The 27,494-nt window shown below is 44.1% G+C and overlaps 1 protein-coding gene across 7 annotated transcripts; it reads left to right on the top strand.

Annotated features, from left to right (window-relative positions):
• LOC110525929 (rapamycin-insensitive companion of mTOR) lies at positions 1 to 26,867 on the top strand. 7 transcript variants are annotated; one of them, XR_016496665.1, is made up of 40 exons: positions 1 to 133; positions 259 to 306; positions 1,990 to 2,087; positions 4,717 to 4,781; positions 5,000 to 5,131; positions 5,696 to 5,759; positions 9,375 to 9,501; positions 9,596 to 9,765; positions 10,515 to 10,582; positions 10,692 to 10,759; positions 11,020 to 11,102; positions 11,218 to 11,305; positions 11,420 to 11,510; positions 11,759 to 11,825; positions 11,936 to 12,016; positions 12,225 to 12,325; positions 12,416 to 12,581; positions 12,687 to 12,788; positions 12,899 to 12,945; positions 13,044 to 13,179; positions 13,356 to 13,555; positions 13,803 to 13,929; positions 14,064 to 14,228; positions 14,356 to 14,432; positions 14,537 to 14,615; positions 15,172 to 15,281; positions 15,593 to 15,680; positions 15,765 to 15,857; positions 16,077 to 16,183; positions 16,261 to 16,490; positions 19,538 to 20,585; positions 20,932 to 21,099; positions 21,352 to 21,420; positions 22,669 to 22,928; positions 23,052 to 23,270; positions 23,371 to 23,520; positions 23,705 to 23,828; positions 24,767 to 24,905; positions 25,238 to 25,475; positions 25,612 to 26,867. XR_016496665.1 is itself a non-coding variant. In XM_021606450.3 (39 exons), exons 1-39 carry the CDS (start codon positions 85 to 87, stop codon positions 25,316 to 25,318), a joined length of 5,385 nt encoding a protein of 1,794 aa, XP_021462125.3. In that variant the 5' UTR covers positions 1 to 84; the 3' UTR covers positions 25,319 to 26,867. The 7 variants fall into 7 exon arrangements, 3 of the variants coding, with proteins under 3 accessions (XP_021462125.3, XP_021462126.3, XP_021462127.3); XR_016496668.1 differs by having other exon boundaries at positions 20,932 to 21,223; XR_016496667.1 differs by having other exon boundaries at positions 20,932 to 21,223; positions 25,238 to 26,867.
• Positions 26,868 to 27,494: the final 627 nt, after the last annotated feature.

The raw sequence follows: 27,494 nt of genomic DNA, 5'->3' as shown, positions 1-27,494 counted from the left end.
GTACTAGTCAATGCGCGATAAACCAATCCTTATTATCTCGCGAGATTTCACGAAGTTTCCGGTGTTGTGTATGTTCCTGGAAACATGGCGGTCAGCATCCGCGGCCGTCCGATCCGAAGTCTTCGGATGCGAGGTAAGCTTGAAATACTCACCCCGACGTAGGCTTTATAAACTTCAAATTGTAAATGACTATTTACTCTAGTTTCTGACGACCCAGGTGTGTTTCCTTACAATGTCCCCGTTGTCTATTTTTGACAGGTCGGAATGACAGTGGGGAAGAGAACGTACCGCTCGATCTGACCAGAGGTAACGTTAAGCAGAAAGTATTCACACGAAGTGAAAGCGATTATTGTACAAATGGATGCTAATGTTTGCAGCAATATATGGTGGTGATGGGGCTGGAAAATGGCTGAAAATACCTTATACGGCTTATTGGTTGTTGAATACTTTGATAACCAGCTTGCAGAATCTTAAGGAACACCAAAGAGGCGTAACGTCAGCAAGGGTGTATGTTTTACGCCGATTATGTTAAAAAACGTTCTTAAACGGATGCAAACTGAACGAAACCGGGAGGGAACTAACTGATTTTTGTCCAATACAAAATCTATTTTTAGTTGCAAAACACAACTGTTTTGACTAATTAAACACCAGAGCGTATTTATTACGCCGATTTTTGTTGCAGAACGTTTCTTAAACGGAGCGAAACGGGGAGGGACCTAACGTTATTTTAATATGCCGAATAAACGCTCGTTTTGCTCTGTTTGGTTCTTCAACGGTTTCCGTAATGAATACGCCCTAGCTATCATAGGCAAGATAATGCTCCTGTGTTGTTTTGATTAGTGACTAGTATTAGCTTGCTTTGCTATACAATGTATTTGTTGTGACTGGGTTGAGTTAGCTGGCTAATTATTTGGGCGTGTGGCTAGTTATATAGCTAGCTACATTCCTAGGATTGTAATGTGGTAAGCTAGCAAGCTTTTAAAATATTGTAGCTAGCTAACGTAAACACGGTCAATCATACAGCCGCTAGGTTTGTCTGAAGGTCGTTCACAACTCAGTTGCTAGCTAACTTCCAGCTGAAACCGGCGGTGGGCGTCACTCGAGTTCATGGTTAAATAGACATTGAGTATGAGTATTTACTAGCCAGAAGCTAATACACTCTGATGGCTTTTCCAACACAGTGTGTCAACTCCTGCCCTGCCAGTGTTTCACTTTTCCTGTGATGGAAGTCCCTGACTCAGTAATGTCCCTATGCAATCACTTGCATCCTACAACCATGCCCTCAAATTGTTCCGATGCTGCTTCTACTCCAGTGACAGATTGTAAACAGATGAATAGGAGTTCATCAATCATGTTTTTAATAAGGATAAAGCATGTAACGTTAATTGTGAACAACTGCCTTCAGTTGTATGTATGTATCTTCGCTAACACCAGTTCTACCCTCACAGTATTTAATGTATGAGATGGAAGGGGGTACCTCGTCAGTTGAACAACGGAATGCATTCAACCAAAATGTGTCTTCTGCATTTAACCCAACCCCTCTGAATCGGGGGGCAGAGCATGGATATACCTGTGGGAAGTCAAATTGCATCACATTTTCACTGTGCCATAGAATAGGTTGCAGTTTGGGATCCAAAGCAGCTTAGTTGAGTTGCTGCCTGAGCATCATTATCATAACCCCAGCCTGACACAGATGGAATTATATGAGATACTGTAGCTAGGTGTGTTTATGTGCATGTATCTTTTAGCTACCATGTCATGGTTGAGGTGAATGAGATGAAAAGCAGAAGGAACTTCCTACTTTCGACCCTGCCTAAACATGCCTTCTATTTAGATGTCCAGGGTGTGTTTACTGTTCACAGTGCATTGGTGTGACCAGCTAAAACAAGTTCATGTTCGATATCGATATATGTGCATTGGTTCAGTATTACTGGAATATCAAAAAGATTTGATGTTTTGTTAGTATTTCAACTCCCTTCTTTTTTACAGAACCCTCTGACAACTTGCGTGAAATTCTTCAAAATGTTGCCAAGCCACACGGCGTCACCAACATGCGGAAACTGGGCCACCTGAACAATTTCATAAAGGTATTACTGATTTATGTAATGATGGTCATGGCAGTTGCCCTCATTATTGAAGTGCATGGTTTAGCTTTGCTGTATTGTGCCCCAACGTAACATTGTTGGACTGTCTGTAATAGGTTTAGGGTCAAAGTTAAAATAATTAAAATAAAATATCACAGCTTATAAGTGCCGACATGGTCATACTCGTAATCGTATCTGTAAATTGACATTCGGATCGGATGATACTCGTAATCGGGGAAAAAATTAAGTGTTTTAATATAGGTAGCGCAATTGCTAACTAGCATCAGCGCAATGACTGGAAGTCCAATCATTGCAATAACGCTGGTTAGCAATTGCGCTAGCTAAAGACACAATGGGATCCATGATTTCATCTGACTCTGGGGAAGTGGATAAAGGGCCTCATTGCCAAAATCTGAAAGTATCCCTTTAACATGAGATCAAACTAATGAAAAGCACAAATGGGACTAGTAAGATCACGATTAATGTGGATAATCAGAGGAAGCGTTTGGTCTGCTGAAGCTGGTCATGAATATCCAGTGTTGGTCAATATGGACTGGAGATGGTATATTGTTAATCGTATGGCCAATTAATGACACACACACACCGAGTGTACAGAACATTAAGGGCACCTTCCTAATATTGAGTTGCACTACCCCCTTTTGCCCTCGGAACATCCTCAATTAATCGGGGCATGGACTCTACAAGGTGTTGAAATCGTTCCACAGGGACGCTGGCCCATGTTGACTCCAATGCCTCCCACAGTTGTGACAAGTTGGCTGGATGTCCTTTGGATGGTGGACTGTTCTTGACACACACAGGAAACTGTTGAGTGTGAAACACTGTAACGCTGCTGGGTTTTTGACAGTGCGCCTGGCACATACTACCATACCCTGTTCAAAGGCACTTAAATCTTTTGTCTTGTCTATTCACCCTCTGAATGCCACACAATCCATGGCTCAATTGTCTCAAGGTTTAAAAATCCTTTATCCTGTCTTCTCCCCCTCATCTACACTGATTTGAAGTGGTTTTAACAAGTGACACCAATAAGGGATCATAGCTTTCACCTGGATTCACCTGGTCAGTCTGTCATGTAAAGAACAGGTGTCCTTAATGTTTTGTGCACTCAGTGTATAGCTGCATCTTAAGTAGTCAAAGTTTTGTTTGGTTTAGGTGTCTGGTGCTGCATTGTGCATTCAAGCTCTTAGTTGGGTCAAATGTCACTTCCACCTATCTTCACCTAGTGGCTTCATCATCCTGACCAACGTGATACAACTGGTCAGGTGACAGTTAATTACCGGCAGATATACACTATTGCTTTCACCTAGCTTTTCAAATCAGTGCTGACGAAGGAGAGGAGATGAAACTACTTTAGGCTGCTGATATCCACCTAGGGCTGATCAAAGCCACATGACATGCAACCTTCATTTAGGTTAATTTAGCTTTTATTTAGGAAGCAACTTTAGAGTATTGAGATGCGTCTGAACATATTCTTCTATGTGTAGCCGTTGACCTCTCCTTGGCCCGCTGTTCCTCAGCTCCTGCAGTCAGGCCTAGCTGAGTTTGTCATTGTGATGCTGACAGTGATGGTAATAGGAGCTCTGGCCATGGGGCAGAGCTGTAACCTCATGTGCGTCAACAGCACTCTGACTTTGAAACCAGAGATTGTTGGTAATTGTTGTTCTTTTGAAACTGGAGATGTTGCATGTGGTCACTGTTTTTCAAGGTTGTTGCAAGTAGATCTGCAGGCTTAGTGTCCCTCCAGGTGCCACACCATGTCAAGGATATTATTCTAATAGTTGCAGTGAGGTTATCGACAATCAGATGTTTAGTGGAAGATGTTTAGTCAAATTGTATGGTGACTTTTTGAAACGTTCATGTCAACAGATAAACATTGGTATTCCAAGCCTGTGACATCCCCACTATAACTTAGCATGTCCTGTCCTGATAGGTTAGTGTCAGGACAATAACACTATGCAAGATTAGAGAGGTGAAGGCAGCTACCAGATACAGTTGGTCTGAGCTGTGTGTATACACCTGACTCTCGGTTTACCGCTGGACAGAGTGAGTGAGCGTGGTGTTGAGGCCTGCAGCTCCTTTTAAGGATTCCAGGACAGCGAGAGGTGACCTAATCCCCCTGTAGCATGTTCAGTGCCCCCCTTTCCCGACCTCTCCTGCCTGCCTGGGCTCTGACATCACTGCTGATTCCAAACTCACTCACACACTGACCTACTCCCTATCCCTCTCACTCCGCTCCCACCCTGCACTGGGGTTTACGGAGTGTGAACGGTGACTTATTTTCAACCCTACAGCAAACTGTTTAAGCGCATTGATTTAAAGCATTAAAACACTATGAATTGAAGATTTTGTCAGTTTGTCGCACTGTGCAAAAGATGCCATGGCCATACAAGCTATGAACAAGTAATAAACATGTCCTTGATGTAATGTTGCCTTACTAAATATCAGGGAAAAAATCCTTGTGACTGTAAATGTAATGTACATACCCCAAATATATGGGTCTCTGTCTCAATACATATGTTTGCTATATGTCTTCGCTCTGTATTGTTATGGACAGCCAAAGGACACAATGCATCCTCTGTCAACTGATTGTAAGTCCAGTCTTTCTCTGTTTCAGCTGCTAATCAGCATTGGCCACTGCGAGGAGAAGTTTGGGTTTACATATGAAGAAATCATCATCTGGTAAGTAGTCCCATATAGTGTAACCTAGAACACTTTAAATGCTATTTTACAGATGATTTTTATCCAAGCACTTCCATTGTTGGTGGAACATATCCAAATTAGTAATAGGTCATTGTAACCAATTTTTGGGACCAAGCTATGCGAGTGTCCATTTTGTGTCCGTAAGTGTACGTTGCCATTTCGTGTCAATCTAAGCTGTGTTTTGTGTCCCTCCCCAGCCTGCGGTTAGCCCTGCTGAATGAGGCCAAGGAGGTGCGTGCTGCAGGTCTGAGGGTTCTGAGGTACCTCATCAGAGACAGCAACGTGCTGCAAAAGGTCCTCAGATTGCAGGTGGACTACTTGATTGCCAGGTGAGCGAGATACTCTGTCGCGTCACCACACCTGCACAGGGACACACTCCCATAAGTGTTGAATTGGGTTGAGATCTGGTGACTGAGACAAATACACACAACCTTTAAACCCTGTATGCTCCTTTGAGACCCCTCTTTTTAAGTCACTGAGATCTCTTCTAGCAATGGTAGCCAAAATAATGGGCAACTGGGCATTTTTATATATGACCCTAAGCATGATGGGACTATTTAATTGCTAAATTAACTCAGGATTCACACCTATGTAGAAGCACCTGCTTTCCATATACTTAGTATCCCTCATTTACTCAAGTTTTTCCTTTATTTTGACAGTTGCCTGCATGTTACATATGTTTAACATATTTTACAACAATGTAGTTCATAAAATTAAGGGAGTTAAAAGTTGTTGCACTAGAGTATTACTACTGTGGTAGTCTGTTGCTTGCAAAGTTGTTACTCCATCAGAGGTAGCATAGAATCATGGGGACTATTATTCCATAGTGATAGCATGATGATGTATAACCTGGTGTGATATGAACCGTGGCTGTGATGTCATGCTTTGATCAGGTGCATTGACATCCAGCAGAGCAATGAGGGGGAGAGGACTCAGGCCCTCCGACTGGTCAGAAAGGTAAATCTGCTTTCTTCATATTGCACTAATTTCATATTTTGTTCTGTAAAATCATGTGTATAATTAAGCAATAAGGCCCGAGGCGGTGTGGTATATGGCCAATATAACATGGCTAAGGGATGTTCTTGTGAACGACGCAACGCGGAGTGCCTGGACCCTGCCCTTAGCCTTGGTTTCTTGGCCATATATCACAAACTCCGAGGTGCCTTATTGCTATTATAAACTGGTTACCAACCAAATTAGAGCAGTAAAAATAAATATTTTGTCATACCTGTGGTATAGGGTCTGATATACCATGGCTATCAGCCAATCAGCATTCAGGGCTTGAAACACCCAGTTTATAATTTAAATTATTGCATAGGGGACCAGCCAACATGCATGCATTTTGCGTACCAACTACGCAATTCTCTGTCCATGTAAGCAGATACGAGATCGAGTTAAAAGTACAGCAGAAATGAATGGGGCCTGATTTGTATCATTTATTGTATTTTTTTAAAACATTTTTAATAAAAAATTAATCCACTTAGTAAATATAACATCCCGATTCTCGAGCTGCAACACACATACATGTATGGAGTTGGTGTCAACGGACATGGAGATAAATACATCGCTATTCGACATAGCTATCCCGTGTCTGCCCCTCCTGTTTGTTGTGACGCTGAGTTTGCAACTGTCAGCTGTACGTAAACACATGGACAAATCCCTTTCTACTCCGTGTGTTGTAGAAAGGTAAACACTAATTATTTCAAGCTAACGTTAGCGAACATAAGATAGTGGGCTCTAAAGTGCCAGCAGTTCACTCGCATTTGCTAGTGAAATAAATAAATAAAATGCAAATACGACAAATAACTGCTCGCATTTGTGCGAGTGTGATATGCATTTAATTCTGCGGCCCATTAGTTGTATTTCCCACGTAACATTACGAGGATCACGCAACCTGAGACTGTAACTGTAATTATGATCCACGTATAAGTATAATCAAAAATAAATATAAACATTTTGGCATTAAATTGAGTCGGGAGTTCAGAAAACTGCGCGATGAAGAATGGAGTGTCGATTATTAGCTATAGTGGTAATACTTGTATTTGCACTAGATTTGAGATTATATCAATTTCGAAAATCTGAAATTATGTATGCGCTGCAAGGAAATACGAAAGGCACCTTTACATCGGCTGAAACACCGGACTCTTCTAGCGAACAGCGTTCAGATTCACTTTGCGGTAGCCTACTTAACCTTCGTGTAGCCAGTTTGCGGTCTGTGTCGATGCACTCATTTGTTTTTGTTGTGTTTTCAAAATTATTTTGCTTTTAGTGTTAATTGGGAACCGTGTCTAAAAAGCCAATACTTGTGATTGGCCCTGTTTGAGAGGTGACAAGCGTTCTTCTACAATAGAGACTAAACTTGGGGCCATGTGCTAAGAAAAATGTAATAGATAATGATTTCAATTCTACACTACATGTAATCTCCAACAATAAAGGCCCTTTGTGTGTTCTCTCTAATTAGATATTGTTAGTGACTTTTACTATATGTGTAAATGGAATGCTGTCAAGAAAGTATTCCAACCTTTTATAGACTTGATTTGGTACAATTCTATAATTGCGGTCAGACTCGCAAACAAAGCACGCACGAGCGGGATAGAACCCCAATTCGACACGTGCTACGCGCGCGAGTTGAATCTCGGATTTGCAGTGCACGTTCTCTTAAATTGGCAGGTCTACTTGATTTTCGTATGTTCACTGGCAGCACAGAATAGGAGCATAGTACCAGCACTGGCTGTTATTGGGTGATCTGCGTTGGTGTGAGTGTGTGGATAGTTTGCATATTTTTTTCCCCTACATTCTCTGCAGTTTACTGTAAATGCTAACACACACAACTATTACACGTAATTCTAACTATATACAATGAATACTATATAGGCCTAAATACTGAACATGGTCTTAGTGTTGTCAATAGGTTAATCTTGGATATCAGAGAGAAACCTGAAGAAGGTACAGGTAACTGCCAAAATAAAGGAAACGCCAACAAAGTTTCTTAACATTGCCTTGGGCCACCACAAGCCAGAAGAGCAGCTTCAATGCGCCTTGGCATAGATTCTACAAGTGCCTGCAACTATTGGAGTGATGCGACGCCATTCTTCCATGAGAAATTGCATAATTTGGTGTTTAGTTGATGGGGGTGGAAAACGCTGTCTTTAGGCACCTCTCTAGAATGTCCAATAAGTGTTAATTTAGTTTAGGGGTGGGCACTGTTATTCGAATATCTGTCCAATCATTGCATACACTGAGTGCGCAAAACATTAAGGACACCTGTTCTTTCCATGACAGACTGACCAGGTGAAAGCTATGATCCCTTATTGGTGTCACTTGTTAAAACCACTTCAAATCAGTGTAGATGAGGGGGAGAAGACAGGATAAAGAAGGATTTTTAAGCCTTGAGACAATTGAGACATGGATTCCATTTGGCATCGTTTAGAAATCTCCCACTTTACTTTCTACTCATGGAGCCTCTGACTGTAGTGCCGCTTTTGATTGACAGACAACAACAAGCGGCACTTGTGAAACGGAAATATTGAATGTAGTGGTCTATCCTTGTAGGCTATGTAGCAGTGTCACATAGAGGAATTTTAGACAAAGCCTTTCATTCTTAAAATAGGCCTATTTTTAATTTCTAAAGAAAATGAATACTAATGTCCGTTCTGAGTTTTGAATATTTGAATAACCGTGCCCATCCCTATATCTGAGAAAATATCATGGTATTATTTGAATAGTGAAATTATCCCTATATCTGAGAAAATATCATGGTATTATTTGAATAGTGAAATTAGCCCTATATCTGAGAAAATATCATGGTATTATTTGAATAGTGAAATTATCCCTATATCTGAGAAAATATCATGGTATTATTTGAATAGTGAAATTATCCCTATATCTGAGAAAATATCATGGTATTATTTGAATAGTGAAATCATCCCTATATCTGAGAAAATATCATGGTATTATTTGAATAGTGAAATAATTTTAAAATGCTCATCCCTAAATTGGGTTGAGCTCTGGTGACTGACACATACACACACCCTTTAAACCTCCTATGCTCCTTTGAGACCCCACTTTCAAAGTCAGTGAGATCTCCTCTTCTAGCCATGGTAGCCAAAATAATGGGCAACTAGACATTTTTGTGCATGATAGGATGCTAATTGCTGAACTCAGGAACCGCAACTGTGTGGAAGCACCTTCTTTCAATATATTTTCTATCCCCAATTTACTCAAGTAAATTTATTTTGGCAGCTACCTATAATACTAAGCTACATTGACAGTCGCCTACTTAACCCAGGTTGGTTAGCCAGCTGGCCTCTTCCAGCTGGTGGTCTGTGTCCTTGCCAGTTAATGTGGCTTAGCTTGATTAGATTAATCCGGAGAAAGTGTCTGGGAGGAAGGGCCTAGACTTTAAAGACGTTCTCTACTCACACACAGATTAGACCCACCACCTTCTGAAAGTGGCACTCACGCTGTGTGACCTATTTGCTGTAATGTTGCTTCTAAAATAAACTGAAGTGCAAAATTAGTGCTGTAACCTTTGCTCTCAATCTCTTTCTCTCTCTCTCTCGTTGTCTCTAGATGATCACAGTGAACGCTCTACTGTTCCCCAGTTCTGTCACCAACTCTCTGATTGCCGTGGGAACAGACGGGCTGCAGGAGAGGGACCGCATGGTGCGCGCTGCCATTGCCATCGTCTGCGAACTTGGTGTGTGGAGCCTCGGCACTGAGAGAACCATCCTGAAGTTACACACATAGTTACTGTTTAATAACACTGTCTTTATGTCAACCATACTATGCAGCGTTGAAGAACCCAGAGGTAGTGGCCAATAGGGGGGGTCTCAGCACCATATTAAAGAGTGTGATCGACTGTCAGCTGAGCCGCATCAATGAGGCTCTGATCACCACCATCCTCCACCTGCTCAACCATCCACACACCAGGCAATATGTTCGCAATGATGTGGAGCTGGAGGTACGCACAGCCGCCATGCACGTGTCAGTATGTACATACAGGCATCAAACTAGTGGTTCACACAGTCCCAGTCACACATCACACTTTGTCAGTCGGCGGTGACTGTCTCTCCTCGTCTCCAGGATAGGTAAAAGCAATATAGTGTGTTCTTACTCATTTTCATGGGAAGCCTCTTGGGAATTGGCTTTCACCTGTACCGTTCTTTCCCATGAGTGCAGAGTGCAGGCTGAGGAACAGAGCCTAGGAGAGGAGGTCAGTGTAGACTATTTAGACACAGCCACTAACCATGCCAGTGAGGATTCACCCTTGGGTTGTTTTTCTCTTTCCCAGGGAGATTACAGTGATCAGTTACATCAGCCCTCTAAAGCCTCTCTCTCCAACACATCCTGTCTGTGTGTAAACTGATACCCCCCCCTTTCATACTTGCAGCATGGCCACTCCAGTAACCACTCAGTCTTAACAAGCTTATGGAAGAAGAATGCAAATATTATAATATGGATTATGTGATCATATGGATCAATACGGATAATGTATGTGATCTGTTTGGAGAAATATCTGTGTCCCTATGACTTGGAATGTCCAACCAGGAAAAAGTGGAACCATGGAAAAGTGGAATTTAAGTGGAATCTCAGCAATAGGAGAAAAAAAATCCACTCATGATATTGGGACGTTATTTAGCCTTGCTGATAATGAATACATAGAGAAATGTTTTGTTGTTCTGTGTATGAACCTGTGTTCTGCTCTTTCAGCAAATCCTAGCACCTTTCACAGACTTCCACTACCGTCACAATGCAGACACATCAGAGATCCAGCTCAAGTAAGTGGTGTGTGTGTGTTGTAAACAGAGGCTCTGTTCCAATGTTCTGTTTAGTGTGTTATGTGTCCCTATGTCGTGTAGATTGTGATCCTGTTGTGTGTGTAACCAGGGAGGACCGCGATGCTCGTTTCCTGTCCAGCAGGATGGCTATAGTAGCTGCCTTCCGCTCCTGGTCTGGTGAGTCTCTTTCTCTTCAGCTTTCCATTCAGTTTGGCTCGGCTGGTTCTCTTTGCATTGTGGGTCATGACTTGAAATTGTACCGTTAGTATTTGTTTAATGCCAACAGCTTTGAATGGGTCAACGCTCAAATACCCCTCTGAAGAGAATGCTGAGTAGATTCCCTTTAAGCTAGTATCGCATTGTTTGCTCTCTGTCTTCACTTTTGCTGCCAAGTCATGAATGTGTTAATGGTAGATTCTGTCTCCGTTGCGATCCAGGGATCATTAACCTCTGTAGGGCCGGGAACTCTGGGATCCAATCCCTTATTGGTCTGCTGTCTATACCAAATGTGGAAGTGAGGGTGGGTACTGAAATATGAGATTTGTTTAAATAAATATAATGAAAAGTATGCCTTCTCGATCTGTTCTTCGAGAATGACTATTTGTGTCTCTGACCTTTCTCCTTTCCCCCTGCAGAAAGGTTTGATGGAGGTATTGTATGAGATATTTAGGCTACCTCTCCCCATTGTAACCCAGGACTTTACGGAAGCACTTCTCAGCGTGGGTGAGTGATATTAGCTTTTCAATGCCCTGGTTATAAACATTTATCAAACATGCATACAAAAACTGCTAGGTTTAAATAGTTTATTTTGTCGATGCGTGTTGTGTTCCCCTGTAGACCCCAGTAGGTGCCAGGACAGCTGGAGACTGTCTGATGGCTTTGTGGCTGCGGAGGCTAAAGTCCTTCTGCCTCATCGAGCCAGATCCAGGTGACGCATGACACCACAGATAATAATATTTTTTTTTTTTAAATAAATTAATCAACATCGCTTTATGCTCCCAGGTAGGAAATGCATTCTACCCACAGGAATGTACAATATAGAACGTATAGAATAGCATGTTATATACCTTTTACTACACACTTGACAAAAACTGTGAATATGGGTGCCTCTCAGATCCAACCACCATCTCTCCTGTGGCTATAATGTCTGCTTGTTTGTCCTGCTGTGTTTTTCAGGCCTGACCTGATGGATAACTACCTGGCTTTGGTACTGGCTGCCTTCATCTCCAGTTGCCTGCTAGAGGTATGGAGACGGGAAAGCCCAAACATGAGATTGTATTTTTTTCACGGATTGTGGATATTATTTCTTGCTCGTACTTTCATTTTTCTCCTTCTCTTCTTTCTCTCCACTAGGGTCTAGTAGAAGTTGTGACTAGCAGTGAGGACCAGATATCAGTGAGAGCCACCATCCTACTGGGAGAACTGCTACACATGGTAACACACAGGGACACGGCTCTCTGATATACCGTATATAGCCACTGTAGCTCCTTCTGAGGAGCGTGCTGCTCTGCTGTTGATGTGGCTCTATTTGAGGACATGTATGTACTTGGTAGTTGCCTTCATTCAGCTGTGCATAAATGGTTTATGTGTTTGCTTCACGTTCTCTCACATTTTCTCTTTTGCACTCTCTTTCTATCGCTAGGCCAACACCATCCTCCCTCACTCCCACAGTCACCACCTGCACTGTCTGCCCACCCTTATCAACATGGCTGCCTCTTTTGACATCCCCAAGGAGAAACGCCTGTGAGTGTACACACACACACATGCACGCAATCACTCACTTTTTCACTGCTCTGATTTTTTAAAAATTGGGCTACTTTTCTGTATTTTTAGACGGGCGAGTGCGGCTGTCAACCACTTGAAGCGCTTCCATGACAAGAAGAAACAAGGACCCAAACCCCATAGTCTGTATCTGGATCACATTGTCCGCAAGTCTGTGTCTGCACACCACCGGAGAGAGACACACACACGCGTACACCGAGACATCTATGCTATTAAGGTATGCCTCACACAGACATCTTTGCCATCTAGGTTCATTGTTCACCTATAGCCCCAAAGCCTTCCTTAGCAACATTCAGTGACGCAAACTGCGTGTGTGTTGTAGGACACGGAGGAAGCCCTGATGTTGAACCTGAGAGACAGTCAGATCCTTAACCACAAACAGAACCTTGACTGGAACTGGCTCCTCATCGCAACTATCCTCAAGGTCAGTCATAGCAATACTATAAAAATTGTAGAAGACTGACTGGGAGTGTGTTTCAGTTGGTTGATTTGCTATTGCCACATTTCATATATGTTTTGGATTTCCCCTCCCAGTGGCCTAACGTTAACCTCAGGAACAACAAAGATGAACAAATGCACAAGTAAGACCCACCTTCCATTCACTACGACAACTCGTGAAATACTGAGCTTGACTGTGGTAAGGTGTCCCCCTTTTTATAACTGTGTGTGTGTGGTCCAGGTTTGTGCGGAGACTGCTGTACTTCTATAAGCCCAGCAGTAAGCTGTATGCAGGGCTGGAGCTGGACCATCCTAAAGCCAGACAGCTCACTGTGGTGGGATGCCAGTTCATCGAGTTCCTCATAGAGTCTGATGAGGTGAGGAAATAGAGCAGAAAAATAAAGGTGCTGAGGAAACTTCTATGTGGGACACATTTTTATTTTGGTGTCACCTTTTTTTAAAGAAAGGTAGCTTTGAAATGGACCTAGCCCCAAACCAATAGCCTTTTTTTCCTCATGGCTTTTGTCCACCCTCCACCTCTCCCCTCTCCCAGGATGGTCAGGCGTACCTGGAGGAGCTGGTGAAGGACATGGTGGCCTGGCTGTCCTTGTCCTCTGGTCTGAAGCCTGACCGCTGTCTCCAGAGCAACGGGCTGCTCACCACCCTCAGCCAGCACTACTACTTGTTCCTGGGGACCCTCTCGGCCCACCCACACGGGGTTAAACTGCTGGAGAAGTGCGGCCTCTTTCAGAGGTCAGTCTGGACTATTGCCCTTTAAAAATTGTCAGCGTGAACTTGAACAGGAGGAAAACACTGATTGGTTTAAATAACAGCAGCTCCATTTTTATTGGCCAGATGAGTCAGGCAGTAGGCTATTAGAGTGCCAAAAATCCATTGCTTGGACTGGGTTCCTACTGAATGTCTAGGTTGTGGGGAATAGAGTTCCAGTTGAGACACAGCTCAGACAACTGCCTGATTCCGTGCGTGTTCTCCTCCTCAGTCTGCTGAACCTGTGCTCTGTGAAGAATCAGGACGCTGTGTTGAAACTGGCTGTGTCTACTCTGGACTACAGCACGGATGGACTGGCCAGAGTCATTCTCTCCAAGATCCTCACTGCTGCCACTGATGTAAGGCTTTACCCAGGCGGGAGGGATGGATGAATGGATGCACAGGCTTCAATGTGGGTGATGATGGATAGGTTGTTGCTGAAACAATACTGATCCTGAACAACCTCTTTTCCACCCTCTGTGTCAATACACAGACGTGCAGGCTGTATGCCACCAAGCACCTGCGTGTGTTGCTGAGGGCAGGGGTGGAGTTCTTCAGTAACTGGGGCATGGAGCTGTTGGTCACCCAGCTGCACGACCACAGCAAGGCAGTCTCCATGGAAGCCCTTGACATACTGGACGAGGCCTGCGAGGATAAGGTGGGAGAGTGTTGGAGAGGGCTGACGATGAGCAGAGGGCTGGGGAATGGAAGAATGAGGGGTATGGAGTGGATGTTATATTTTGTTGTCCTTAACGGCTCCATTATGTTTTATTGTGTCGCCCCAGGCTAACCTCCATGCTCTGATCCAACTCAAACCGGCTCTGACCCACCTGGGAGACAAGGGCCTTCTGCTGCTCCTCAGGTCAGTCTGACACACACACACACACACACACACATGAATACACAGACACACGGGTGTGCTGAGAGGTTGTTTTCCACCTCTAAAAACCAGTGTCCTTTGTGCAGGTTTCTGTCTATTCCTAAGGGCTTCTCCTACCTCAATGAGAGGGGCTACGTCAGCAAACAGTTGGACAGATGGCAAAAGGTAAGCCTGCTCGTTCATTCATTTCCCCGTTAGCAGCAACCGCTACTCTTCCATTGGTCCACACAAAACACAGTACAAAACAATCATTCACAGATAGTAAACAAGAACATAAAGACAGATTTCTAAATCAAATGACATTTTAAAGCTGCAATATAACTTTTTGGGCGACTCGACCAAATTCACATAGAAATGTGTTATAGAACCAGTTTTAGATGTGATAGATCTGTTCAATGTGCGCTATGCTTTCCTTTAAGTGTTTAGTTTTTGCAACTTTTACTTTCGATTTTGTACACCAGCTGAACATACAATATTGTTGGTTATGGAAAAGATATATTTGACAGCGGTTTAGATGGTATAATGATTCCCTACACTGTTCTTCCTTATTTTGTCGCACAATATTTGAAATTTAGCAACCAGGAAATGGAAGAGCGATTTCTGCGTAGTGCAACTTTAACTCTCTTGATTGTTTTTAAAACTCTCAATATCGGCACAAATGTAATCCACTAATGATTCGTTTTCTGTACCCCCCCCCCCCCTCCCTGACTGTGGTGAACAGGAATACAACCTGAAGTATGTAGATCTGATTGAGGAGCAGTTGAATGAAGCGTTAACTACATACCGGAAACCTGTGGACGGAGACAACTACGTCAGACGTAGCAACCAAAGGTGAGACTGCTTACCTTGCTAAGCTGGACAGTTAGCCATGATCCAGTGGTCACCAGCCCTGGTCCAGGAGGGTTGCAGGCACTGTGTGCAGGCCTTTGTCCTGGCCTAGCACTAACTTGCCTGATTTGGCGCTTCATAGTCTTGTTTAGATAAATGGAAGCTGTGTTGGGCTAAAACAACTGTAAAGTCTGCATACCTTGTTTCTCTCCCACCACCAAAAAATCCATTGGATGTGATCTTGAGCCAACTGTATTTATTTTTCTCAGTTGTTGAACATGAGTACATTGTCTTTGTGTGTTTTTTGTCTCTAGGTTACAGAGACCAAATGTTTATCTTCCTGTGCACTTGTATGGTCAGCTAGTCCATGACAAGACAGGCTGCCACCTACTAGAGACTCAGGTAACTCTGCTTTATACAAAGGGCTTTCTTAATGTGACAAATTTATGGGTTTTGGTATCTTACCGACTGTCTCACGCTCTCCAGAGCGTGGTCCCTGACCTCAGCTACACGGTTCGCTCCCCGATGCTGGACACCTGGGAGGGCATCAAACAGCTGAAGGCAGCCCTCTGGGCTCTGGTCAGTCCCCCTAACCACTCGGCACACACATCACAACGTTGAATGATAAGTACACGTGTTGTCAGTTACAGTAAAGAAGAAAAAAAACACACCATTGGTTCATAATGGTCTTTATTTTCTCTTGGGTAGATATTATAGACCGTCTGCATCCTCCAGTGCTCTGACATTGGTTCCCAGGGTCTGTTGTGTTAATGATAGTGAATGTATGTCTGTTTCCAGGGTAACATTGGGTCATCAAACTGGGGTCTGAACCTGCTTCAGGAGGAGAACGTCATCCCTGACATCCTGGCCTTGGCACAACACTGCGAGGTCCTGTCCGTACGGGGGTAAGGGGACACACGCGCACACAGAGATGAACCTGATGTCTCGCCAACAGTCTCATGTCTGTTTTCTCTCCCTCCAGAACGTGCGTGTACGTCGTTGGCGTGATCTCCAAGACGCGGCAGGGCTGTGAAGTGTTGAAACAGTATGGCTGGGATACAGTCAGACACAGTCGCCAGACACTGTGGCCCGTTACCCCAGACGAGGTGGACAAACCGATGACCTCTGAACTTTCCTCCGTACCGAGCACGCTCAGTCTCAACTCCGAGTCCACCAGCTCCCGGCACAATAGCGAGAGCGAGTCCCAACCCAGTGAGTTAACCATGAAACTCTTCACCAGGCAACAAGGACAGTTTATGTTAAACACATCCTCAGTAGCACTTTCTTTACTATTTTTTTTCCCCCATTCAATTTGTATATATTATGGATATATGTAGCTTCTGTAGGTGTTCTTAAGCATGGAATAATTGTTGTTTGTTTTGTGTGTATTTTCTGTCATGTGCAGTACCAGTCAAAAGTTTGGACACATCTACTCATTCAAGGGCTTTTCTTTATGTGTACTTTTTTCTACATTGTAGAATTAACAGAATTCTCACATACTGTACACTACCGGTCAAAAGTTTTCGATCAACTTTTTTAAATTCAAAAAAATTCTACATTGTAGATTATAGTGAAGACACAAACACTATGAAATAGCAAATATGGAATCATGTTGTAACTCAAGAAGTGTTAAACAAACAAAGATTATTCAAATAGCCACACTTTGCCTTGATGACAGCTTTGCACCCTCTTGTCATTCTCTCAACCAGCTTTGAGGTGGTCACCTGGAATGCATTTCATTTAACAGGCGTGTGTTAAGTTAAATTGTAAGTTCTTTCCTTAATGCATTTTAGCAAATCAGTTGTGCTGTGAGAAGGTAGGGGCGTATACAGAAGATGGTCTTTTACCAAACAGGGCTAAGTCCATATTATGGACAGGTCAAATAAGCGAAGAGAAACGACAGTCCATTACTTTAAGACATGAACATCAGTCAACATGGAAAACTTTAAGAACTTTGAAAGTGTCTTCAAGTGCAGTCGCAAAAACCATGAAGCGCTATGATGAAACTGGTTCTCATGCGGACTGCCACAGGAATAGAAGACCCAGTTACCTCTGCTGCAGAGTATATGTTCATTAGAGTTATAAGCCTCAGAAATTGCAGCCCAAATAACTCCTTCACATAGTTCAAGTAACAGACAGATATCAACATCAACTGTTCAGAGTAGAGGTCGACCGATTAATTGGAATGGCCGATTTAATTAGGGCCGATTTCAATCGGTATTTTTGGGAGCAGATTTTTTATTTTATTTAATCTTTATTTAACTAGGCAAGTCAGTTAAGAACACATTCTTATTTTCAATGACGGCCTAGGAACGTTGGGTTAACTGCCTCGTTCAGAGGCAGAAAGACAGATTTTCACCTTGTCAGCTCGGGGGACCCAATCTTGCAACCTTACAGTTAACTAGTCCAACGCAATAACGACCTGCCTCTCTCGTTGCACTCCACTAGGAGACTGCCTGTTACGCAAATGCAGTAAGCCAAGGTAAGTTGCTAGCTAGCATTAAACTTATCTTATAAAAAAACTATCAGTCATAATCACTAGTTAACTACAAATGGTTGATATTACTAGATATTATCTAGCGTGTCCTGTGTTGCATATAATCTGACTAAGCATACAAGTATCTGACTGAGCGGTGGTAGGCAGAAGCAGGCGCGTAAACATTCATTCAAACAGCACTTTCGTGCGTTTTGCCAGCAGCCCTTCGTTGTGCGTCAAGCATTGCGCTGTTTATGACTTCAAACCTATCAACTCCCGAGATGAGGCTGGTGTGACCGAAGTGAAATGGTTGGCTAGTTAGCTCGCGCTAATAGCGTTTCAAACTTCACTCGCTCTGAGCCTTGAGGTGGTTGTTTCCCTTGCTCTGCATGGGTAACGCTGCTTCGATGTGGTGGCTGTTGTCGTTGTGTTGCTGGTTCGAGCCCAGGGAGGAGCGAGGAGAGGGACGGAAGCTATACTGTTACACTGGCAATATTAAAGTGCCTATAAGAACATCTAATAGTCAAAGGTTAATGAAATACAAATGGTATAGAGGGAAATAGTCCTATAATTCCTATAATAACTACAACCTAAAACTTCTTACCTGGGAATATTGAAGACTCATGTTAAAAGGAGCTTTCATATGTTCTCATGTTCTGAGCAAGGAACTGAAACGTTACCTTTCTTACGTAGCACATATTGCTCTTTTACATTCTTCTCCAACACTGTTTTTGCATTATTTAAACCAAATTGAACATGTTTCATTATCTACTTGAGGCTAAATTGATTTTATTGATGTATTATATTAAGTGTTAATTCAGTATTGTTGTAATTGTCATTATTACAAATATATATATATTTTTAAATCATCCGATTAATCGGTATTGGCTTTTTTGGTCCTCCAATAATCTGTATCAGCATTGAAAAATCATAATCGGTCGACCTCTAGTTCAGAGGAGACTGTGAATCAGGCATTCATGGTCGAATTGCTGCAAAGAAACAACTACTAAAGGACAACAATAATGAAATAAAAAGAGACCTACTTGGGACAAGAAACATGAGAAATGGACATTAGACCGGTGGATATCTGTCGTTTGGTCTCAGTCCAAAATGACATTTTTGGTTCCAACCATGTCTTTATGAGACGCAGAGTAGGTGAATGGATGATCTCTGCATGTGTAGTTCCCACTGTGAAGCATGGAGGTGGGGGTGCTTTACTGGTGACACTGTCAGTGATGTATTTTGAATTCAAGGCCCACTTAACCAGTATGGCTACCACAGCTTTCTGCAGCGATACGCCATCCCATCTGGTTTACTGGTTTGCGCTTAATCCCACTATCACAATGACCCCAAACACACCTCCAGGCTGTGTAAGGGCTATTTGACCAAAAAGGAGAGTGATGGAGGGTTGCATCAGATGACCTGGCCTCCACAATCACCTGACCTCAACCCAATTGAGAGAGTTTGAGATGAGTTGGACTGCAGAGTGAAGGAAAAGCAGCCAACAAGTGCTCATCATATAGGAACTCCTTCTAGACTGTTGGAAAAGCATTCCAGGTGAAGCTGGTTGAGAGAATGCCAGGAGTGTGCAAAGCTGTCTAGGGTGGCTACTTTGAAGAATCTTTAACAATTGTTTGGTTTCTACATGATGCCATATGTGCTATTTCATAGTTTGTATTCTACAACGTAGAGAAAAGTACAAATAGAAAACCCCTTGAATGAGTAGGTGTGTCAGCTTTTGACTGGTACTGTATGTTGTGTAATGTTTGTCATGTGTATTTAGACATGTACATCCTGGATGATGACAAGTCTGAGATGTTGGACCAATCAGACGACGCCTCCCTCTACCTGCGTTCCAAACCCATGAAGGACCGCAGCCCCTTCACCATCCTGGCCTCCACCCGTTTTGTACGCAACCGCTTCCTCAACTCCCTGTCGCTCCCCAGCAAAAAGTTGCGCTCCACCAGCGACCCCAAGTCAATGGGGGGCAGCCGCACCCCCACCGAGCCCAAACTGGGAGGGCTGAGGAGGAACAGGACGGTAACGGAGCCCTCCATCTACTCCTCGTCTCAAGGCGATGTGTTTACTACGTCTGTGTTCAATGGGAGAGGCATGCCCAAGAGTCCCACAGTCAGCCTGGAAACCTCCTTTGTGGGGATCAGGGACTCTGTGGGGGGGTCTGAGGAGCAGCTGGGAGAGGGGAGGCTATCCCGGGCTGGTGGAGGGGGGTCTGGGCTGGGGGGTCCTGGAGAGCCCCCGTCCAGGGAGCAGAGTAGCCGGGAACGTCTAGCGGGAGGAGATGGGGGAGGGACTCAGTTTAAAAGCCGCAGTCAGAGCTTCAACACAGACACCACCACAAGCGGCATCAGCTCCATGAGCTCCAGCCCCTCCCGCGAGACTGTGGGAAACCCTGAGCATGCCGAGCCAGACTTGTCGGACTGTGTCAGCCTCGACACAGTGGTCTCGGCCAAGACGGTCAAAACGCTGTACACCCTCGCCCCAACCCAGGCCCACACCAACCACCTGCCTCTCTCCAAGTCTAACTCTGTCTCCCTGGTCCCCCCTGGCTCCTCACACACCCTCCCCCGCAGAGCCCAGAGCCTCAAGTCTCCCTCGGTGGCGGCCATTAAGAGCCTTGCAGACTGCAGTTTCATGTACACCAGCCCGCGGGATGCACTGGGCTATGCTACTCTGAAGAGGCTGCAGCAGCAGAGGATCCACCCGTCTCTGTCCCATAGTGAGTCGTTAGCGTCGCCCGCTAAAGACGTGCTCTTCACTGACACGATCACTATGAAGACAGGTAGTCTGGACTCGAGGCTAACGCCGCGCAGGTAAGATACCTTATGTGTAGTGTGCGACGTATCTGGACGCTGCACACATATATGGGAAATGCAATATGCATATACAAACGCACACCTATATTCACACTCGCACATTGAACTCGCACAAGTAAGGACAACTTCTCCTGGTGGGTTTTCACTGCCCATCATGGCTGCTGGCTGCCATTGCTCATGCTTTTCTCAGTCATAGGTCATAGGTGTCTGTCTGTATGTGACTGGTCATATCAATGTTCTACTCTGTCTAATCATTCTCCACTCTCCTTTTAATCTGTGTCTTTTATGTGGGTGGGTGTTGTGTGCTGGTTTGTGAGGTCATTGAACTCTCTGTTCTTTCTAGCTCAGCTTGGGCTCCTGAAGGGTTCTTCCCCACAGCCCAGTCTTGGTCGGTAGACAGAGAGAAGCAGACTGAGGTGGAGTATCTCAGGTTGTCTGCTAAGAGAGTGAGCTGTCCAGCCCCCCGCCCCTCTGATGCCCACCGCAGGCCATCCAGAGCCTACGTCCCTCGGTGGGTGGACCACTCCAGTAGTGTCCACCCCTTCCCCCTTTAGATACCTGGATGTGCTGGTCTGTCAGCTTGTCTGAGGGTTAGCTGTAGTCTCTAGCTGTAACGGTGGCGTGTGTGTTTAGAGGTAATGGCTCTGTGTGCTTGTGTGTTGTAACTCCGGTTATTAGTCATCTATAGCAGCAACGGTGTCTCTCTCTTCTGGTTCAGAGCAGTAACAGCTGTGTGTGTGTGTGTGTGCTGGTGGTCTCTCAGGTTGTCTGCTAAGAGGGTCAGCTGTCCAGCTGTCCAGCCACTCCGCAGGATGTCCATCTCTATGCCTTGGTGGGTGGACCAACCTAGCCTCCATTTTGTAGAGCAGTTTCCCTCCTGTGTTGAAATTGGTGTCCTTAAATGCTTAATGTTAAGAAAAATCACTAACCAAAAAAAAACGATACAGAAAGTAGATGCAGGAAGTAAACGACGTAGTGGGTCAAGTTCCGCAACTAAGGGAGTCGACAATCGAGGCTCAACTTCTCCACTGTTTTGGTGACCTGGCAACCACTCTGTGAACAGCGTGAAGTGAACCCGTGCACATGCGCAGAAACTGTGTGTGACTGAGAGAGGGGTGTTGCATCTCAACATCCTAGCCTATTCATTGATGATATACCCTGCTTTACTGAAATTGCAAGCCAAGAAATTGCGAGATAGTTTTTGATTGCCGATAGATAGGCCTAGTGCACGGTTTGACTCTGCCTAGTGGCTGACCTGCCTATACTGTGCCCCTCCACACTCTGTCCTCTCTCTCGCTGTGAAAGATGCAAGTGTTTGTTTTCTCGGAAGTACGGCAAATAATCAAGTGTCCTCCGTTCGGAATCGAATCTTGACGCACATAAATGGGAGTTGACACCGGCAGTCGACGTGCAAGGAGTCGAGGAATCAATCATTTTGGTGTTTGACGCTCCAACGCTACGTCATCGTTGTTAACCGTTAGAAAAAGGGCGAAGGCAAGAGACAGCAGCGAAGTCCTGTATGGCAATACTTTGAGAAGGAAATGCAAACGTTGCTAGGTGGAATTGGGGTACAGTAATGGTAGTACAGGTGCAATGCTTAACCATCTGAATGGGACGTACCGTGAGACCCAAACTGTTGCTGGCAGCAGCGTTGTGAATTCATGTGGAATTGTATTCATTTTTCTTATCGAAAAAACGAATTGCAGTTCAAACGTTAAGACATTTTTTTCCCAATTGTCACATCCCTACTACTCAGTTTCTGCTTACGCAACACAGTTTCTTAGGTATTTCTTAGTGTTGACTGTCCTTCCCACAGTTTTGTTTTGATAAGACTAGGAGGCTAGATTCCCTTTATAGATTCAAGCAGATGAACCCTGCTGTCTTATAGATGGCACTGTGTAGTTGTGGTGTGGATTAGGAGCCCCACATTTCCATGTGTTTTTGTGTGTTTCTCTCTTTGTCAGAGTTTTTCCATTCTCTCTACTTCTCTCGCCATATAGCTACGTCTGTCTGTGTCTGCCCTCACTCCCCTCGCCCTCTTGTCACCCCTCTCTCTCACCCGTCTCCCTCCGCCCGGCAGGTTTCTGAAGGCGTTGAGCTTTGCGTCTCTGGACAAGGAGGATCTGCTGAGCCCCATCAACCAGATCACTCTGCAGCGTTGCTCGTCGGTGCGCTCCATGGTGCCCAGCGCCACCTACGGCTGTAACGACGACTACGTGGGCCTGGCGCTGCCCATGGACATCAACGACATGTTCTACATCCGAGACACGCCCTACTTCCAACAGAGGACTAGCCCGCCTGCCGACGAGAAGTGTCCGTTCTACTTTGGAGACTCAGACAGTAAGGAAGGAGAGGGAGGGATTGAGAGATGGGTGGATAGTGATGATGATTTAATGTGAATGGTAGAGATGGTTTACTGCCAGTTTCAGTAGGTGTGACTGTTCTATGCCCTGTGTACTGTAGGTGACGGTGGTCGTCCCTATCCTCCTATCCCACTGCTGAAGCAGCAGTTCAGTATCTCAGAGCTGATGGCCAGCAGAGAGAACAACCAGAACCATATCCTGGGTCCAGAGGAGACTGGTCTACAGGAACACACTGACGACAACTGTCTCTACTGTGTAGGAGCTACTGTACTGGGCTACCACACACAGCCTCAGATCAACAACGCACACACCCGCACTGGTGAGAACACACACACACACCAACTACTCTGAACACACACACACTCACTCAGAGTGGTTACCTTACCCCCCCCTCCCCCCCGCCCTATCTCTCTTCATAGACTACATAGACTTTCCGTGGTCTAGTCAGACCAGCCATCGTCTGGAGGTGATGCCTCAGTCCAAGTTCTCTGGCGTCTCCGGCTGCAGCGACGCTGCTGTGTCACAGGGATCTGTCTGCAGCACACCTACTCCCGCTGACATAGTGCTAGGTATGCACACACGCATGCACACACACACATGCACACACACACTGCAGTCTCAGGAGGCTGTCTGCAGCACACGCACAGACTACATATTGTACACCTTTGTTGAACATTCTAATTCAGATCAAAATGTCTGATTTCGTCATGTTGTGCGAGTGGGCTCCGATAGGCTGTTGTGTATGTCCGTCAGGTGGCAAGGCAATATCTGAAGATGGCCCAGCCTGTCGGGTTCTGCTGAGGAAGGAGGTGCTTCGCCTCGTCATCAACCTCAGCTCTTCTGTAGGAACCAAGGGACACGAGACAGGACTACTGACGTAAGACACACACACACACAATTAAACCCCCTCCCCCCAACACAGATTTTCCTGTGTTTTATATACAGTTCCACACTGAGTTTGGAGTAATACTGTGAAATTGTGAGAATTATGATAATGGCCTTCCATGGTGACATCATCATGCGGTAAATTAGTTAATAGACCAATAAGAAAGAGTTTGAAACCTCTTTGCCAATAGATGTGGTAAAGAGGTCAATGGAACGCAGACTGGGGGGATAGAAGAATGCTGATTGGCCCACATACAACAAATCTGATCTAAGTGGATATTCGTCAAATCCGTCATGATGGATACATTGTAAAAGGCCCACACTGTGGTTAATAAAGTCCGATTTGGATATATTTGGCTGTTTTCGCTGTAGTCCCTTTTCAGGTTTAGAAGAAGTGACTGCTAAATGCTAACTCTTGTTCGTATAAGCTGGTAGTATAGCTAGCATAGAGAAATCAGTAAATGTTAGTCATTTTTAACTGCAATGCAGTTGGTTGGTGACGATGACATGAACATGTATTGAGGTTGACAAGCATTACACAGATTTAAAAATAAATAAATAAATAGGTTATTATAAAAAACAGTAGCCTAAATGTAGGCTAATTTTGTTGAGGGGCAGTGAGGAGATTCAGGATCTTTTCCCCCACACGTTTCCATGGCATTTCCATTGTTTATGTCGAGTTCCAGTGACCTATTTACCACATCCATAGCTCATTTCCAGTTTTCCACTCCCAGATAGTCCGAGCAGAATTCTTGCTTGAGAAATTGCCCTTTGCTATGAAGGGATTTGTTTATTTTTTTGACCATTTTAATTGAAAACATTCACTGAAAGGTTCTTAATTGTTACCCAGAAATTATTTTGATATTAAGATGCAAAAAAAAAATGGCTGCGTTGGAGCTTTAATGGTGTCTGCTTTTTCTTTCTCTCCAGGATAAAAGAGAAGTTTCCCTATGCGTTTGATGATATCTGTTTGTACTCTGAGGTGTCTCACCTGCTGGCCCACTGTATGTTCCGCTTGCCATCTCGACGCTTCATACAGGAACTCTTTCAGGACGTACACTTCATACAGGTAAGGTCCTCTTCTATACAGTCTCTCCATTTCTCCCCAGTCCCAAATTCATTCCTAGCCCCTATCTCTAGTTACTTATGTTGATCTGGAAGAATTAGATAGGTTTATGGTAATAGCTCCACGTCTTTGTTAGGTGGATTTGTTTTTGCTATATTGCTTATACATCCTTTCAGATCTTCTCTAGTAGCTAGGATGAATGTGTGATGGGTTGAGTGGCAGAGAGAGGAGACCGACGCTCCTCAACCCCTACACTTCCGATTACGTTAGTGGTTATGACAGTCATCTCCTGTGACCTCTGACCTCCATGCTCATGTCACATCCTGTCCCCTCAGATGTACGAGGAAGCAGAAGCGATCCTGTCGAAGCCACCAAAGCCCGTCGGAGTGGATATAGACCCTCCCACGAAGTTCTGACTTTCCTCGTCTCTGTCCTCCCCTCCCTGTTGAGACGCTGCTTTCCCTCCAACCCTCACATAGAGCAACATAGTGAAAAAAGGGAGGGATGGAGAGAATAGCAAGGATAAAAAAGAGGGGAGAAATTTTGCTGAAGTTCAAGATGGAGGGAGCATGGGTGAGAGAAGGAAGGGATCATGGATGTTAAAGAATGTGTGAAAGTGTTGTCTCCAGTTGCTTGAGAAAGAGGAGATTGACTGTCTGAACAAATGAAACCTGACACGTCTAGTTTTGTTCCTGCCTATGGCCAACAGGGGAAGCAGTTTTACCAAATGCTGTTTTCAGACGGATGTACAAGCCTGACCAACAGACATCACAGGAGACGCATCAACTACATAACACATCACACTTAACCTAAACACAAGCTGGATGAAATATGACTAAGTCTTGAAAAATGTGATCTTGCTCTGGTGTATGCTGATATGAAATGAAAAGGGCATGTTCAGTCCATCCTAGTCAGTGCTGGACTCATCCTCTTCTCCCTCATAATGGAAACACTACAGAAGGTTCTAGAAGCCTCCCTCATAGTCATACCCTCAGTCGGTTTCTGCTAGAGATGGTTGTGCTGTGATCTCATAAGTTAATTATTTCCAACTCTGCTTATGATCAAAAGACTCATTCTTGTTTAAACAACCATTTTTCTATTTGTCTATAGACTGTCAGACAATCAAACATCAGTAGTGTTTTTAAAACATTTTTTTTTTTAACCATCACTCTTTTTTTCCCCATCTGGACATATGGAACATAACTGCTGTGGCTTGCTCTCTGTCACCCTTTCTGTATTCCTCTATCTCTGACCCTGGTTTGGAAGGACACTGCCTCTGACAGTGGCAACAGCTGGGTTCTCACACCTTTTCATTGGTTCTTTTTATGGAGGTTGTCAGAAACCCTACCTCCGTGCTTCGCTCTGCTCTCACTGCATGTACAAACGGCATGTCAAAACTGTAATATTAGATCATTGTCACTGTTTCTGAAAAGTGTTAATTTATTTCTTCCAAATGCTTCTAATAGTTTCATTGTCTTAAATCATAATAGGTTGCCATCACTTGTTTGCAAACTGGGGAAAGTAATTGTCCCTAAGTTGTTTTCACAATGCAGATATTGCTGTCGATCATTGGCTGAGATGAGAGGACAGGGTGACGTGATCATTTATGGATTGCTGTAAGGTTTCCATGGGAACAGGTTTCTGTTTCTATTGGTTAGTTTTGCTATTATGCTGCTACACAAGTGGACTCCTAGGGTGATTTATAGGTCTGTTGAGTGATGTCGGATCTATTTATTATATCTGTACCATAGCAGAGTGACTGAGATGAGAAGAGTTATTTATATTTTTTCCTTGAGACTGTATTATAATTTAATGATTTTTTTTTTTGTGTGTTTTTTGCTTGAATCGTGGTTTCCCTTGTATAATGTGTATAGTGTGCTTTGGGGCATTGCTGACCTAAAGAAGCATACAATCTTATTAAAGGGATACATTGTTAATAAAAAAAACAATCTTGAACTCCACAAACTGAGTGATGGTCTATTTTTATTTGTCAATGACAGCCTGTTAAAGTTGTTGTTATTATGCATTTTAATCAGCTTTCACATACACATTGTCATTCTCATATTGATCTTTATCACCAACCTAGCTGATGCGTAAACTAATAAGGGAAAAAATAGGTTTCTTAGGCCTACACCAGGGAGATTGGTTCTGGTTTAGTAATGGGGGAATATACTCTATAGTTCATGCATAAATAAAGATGATTCAGAATGTGACTTTAAACTCTGATGTACATATGGTATGTAACATTTTCCTCTCCTTTTACTTTACCCAAAAGAGGTACATAAAATGTCTCCAGATATTCTGAATGATTTTGTGAGTAGGCCCACTGTATGAGTTCTAAACGTGTCACACATCCACATCAACAAACTTCCTGGTCCAAACGCACCAAGACAGTCGTGAAGAGGGCACGACAACACCTTTTCCCCCTCAGGAAGAAAATATTTGGCATGGGTCCCCAAAATGTTATACAGCTGCACCATCGAGAGCATCCTGACCGGTTGCTGTAACTGCTCGTAAGGCGCTACAGAGGTGCTGGGCTGTTCGCACTACCATCACTGGGGCCAGGCCTCCTGTCATCCAGGACCAATATAC

Source organism: Oncorhynchus mykiss, chromosome 6 (genome assembly GCF_057628025.1).
Source record: "Oncorhynchus mykiss isolate SJ-2025 chromosome 6, ASM5762802v1, whole genome shotgun sequence".
Taxonomy (NCBI): Eukaryota; Metazoa; Chordata; class Actinopteri; order Salmoniformes; family Salmonidae; genus Oncorhynchus; species Oncorhynchus mykiss.
This window is presented reverse-complemented; position numbering and strand designations above follow the sequence as displayed.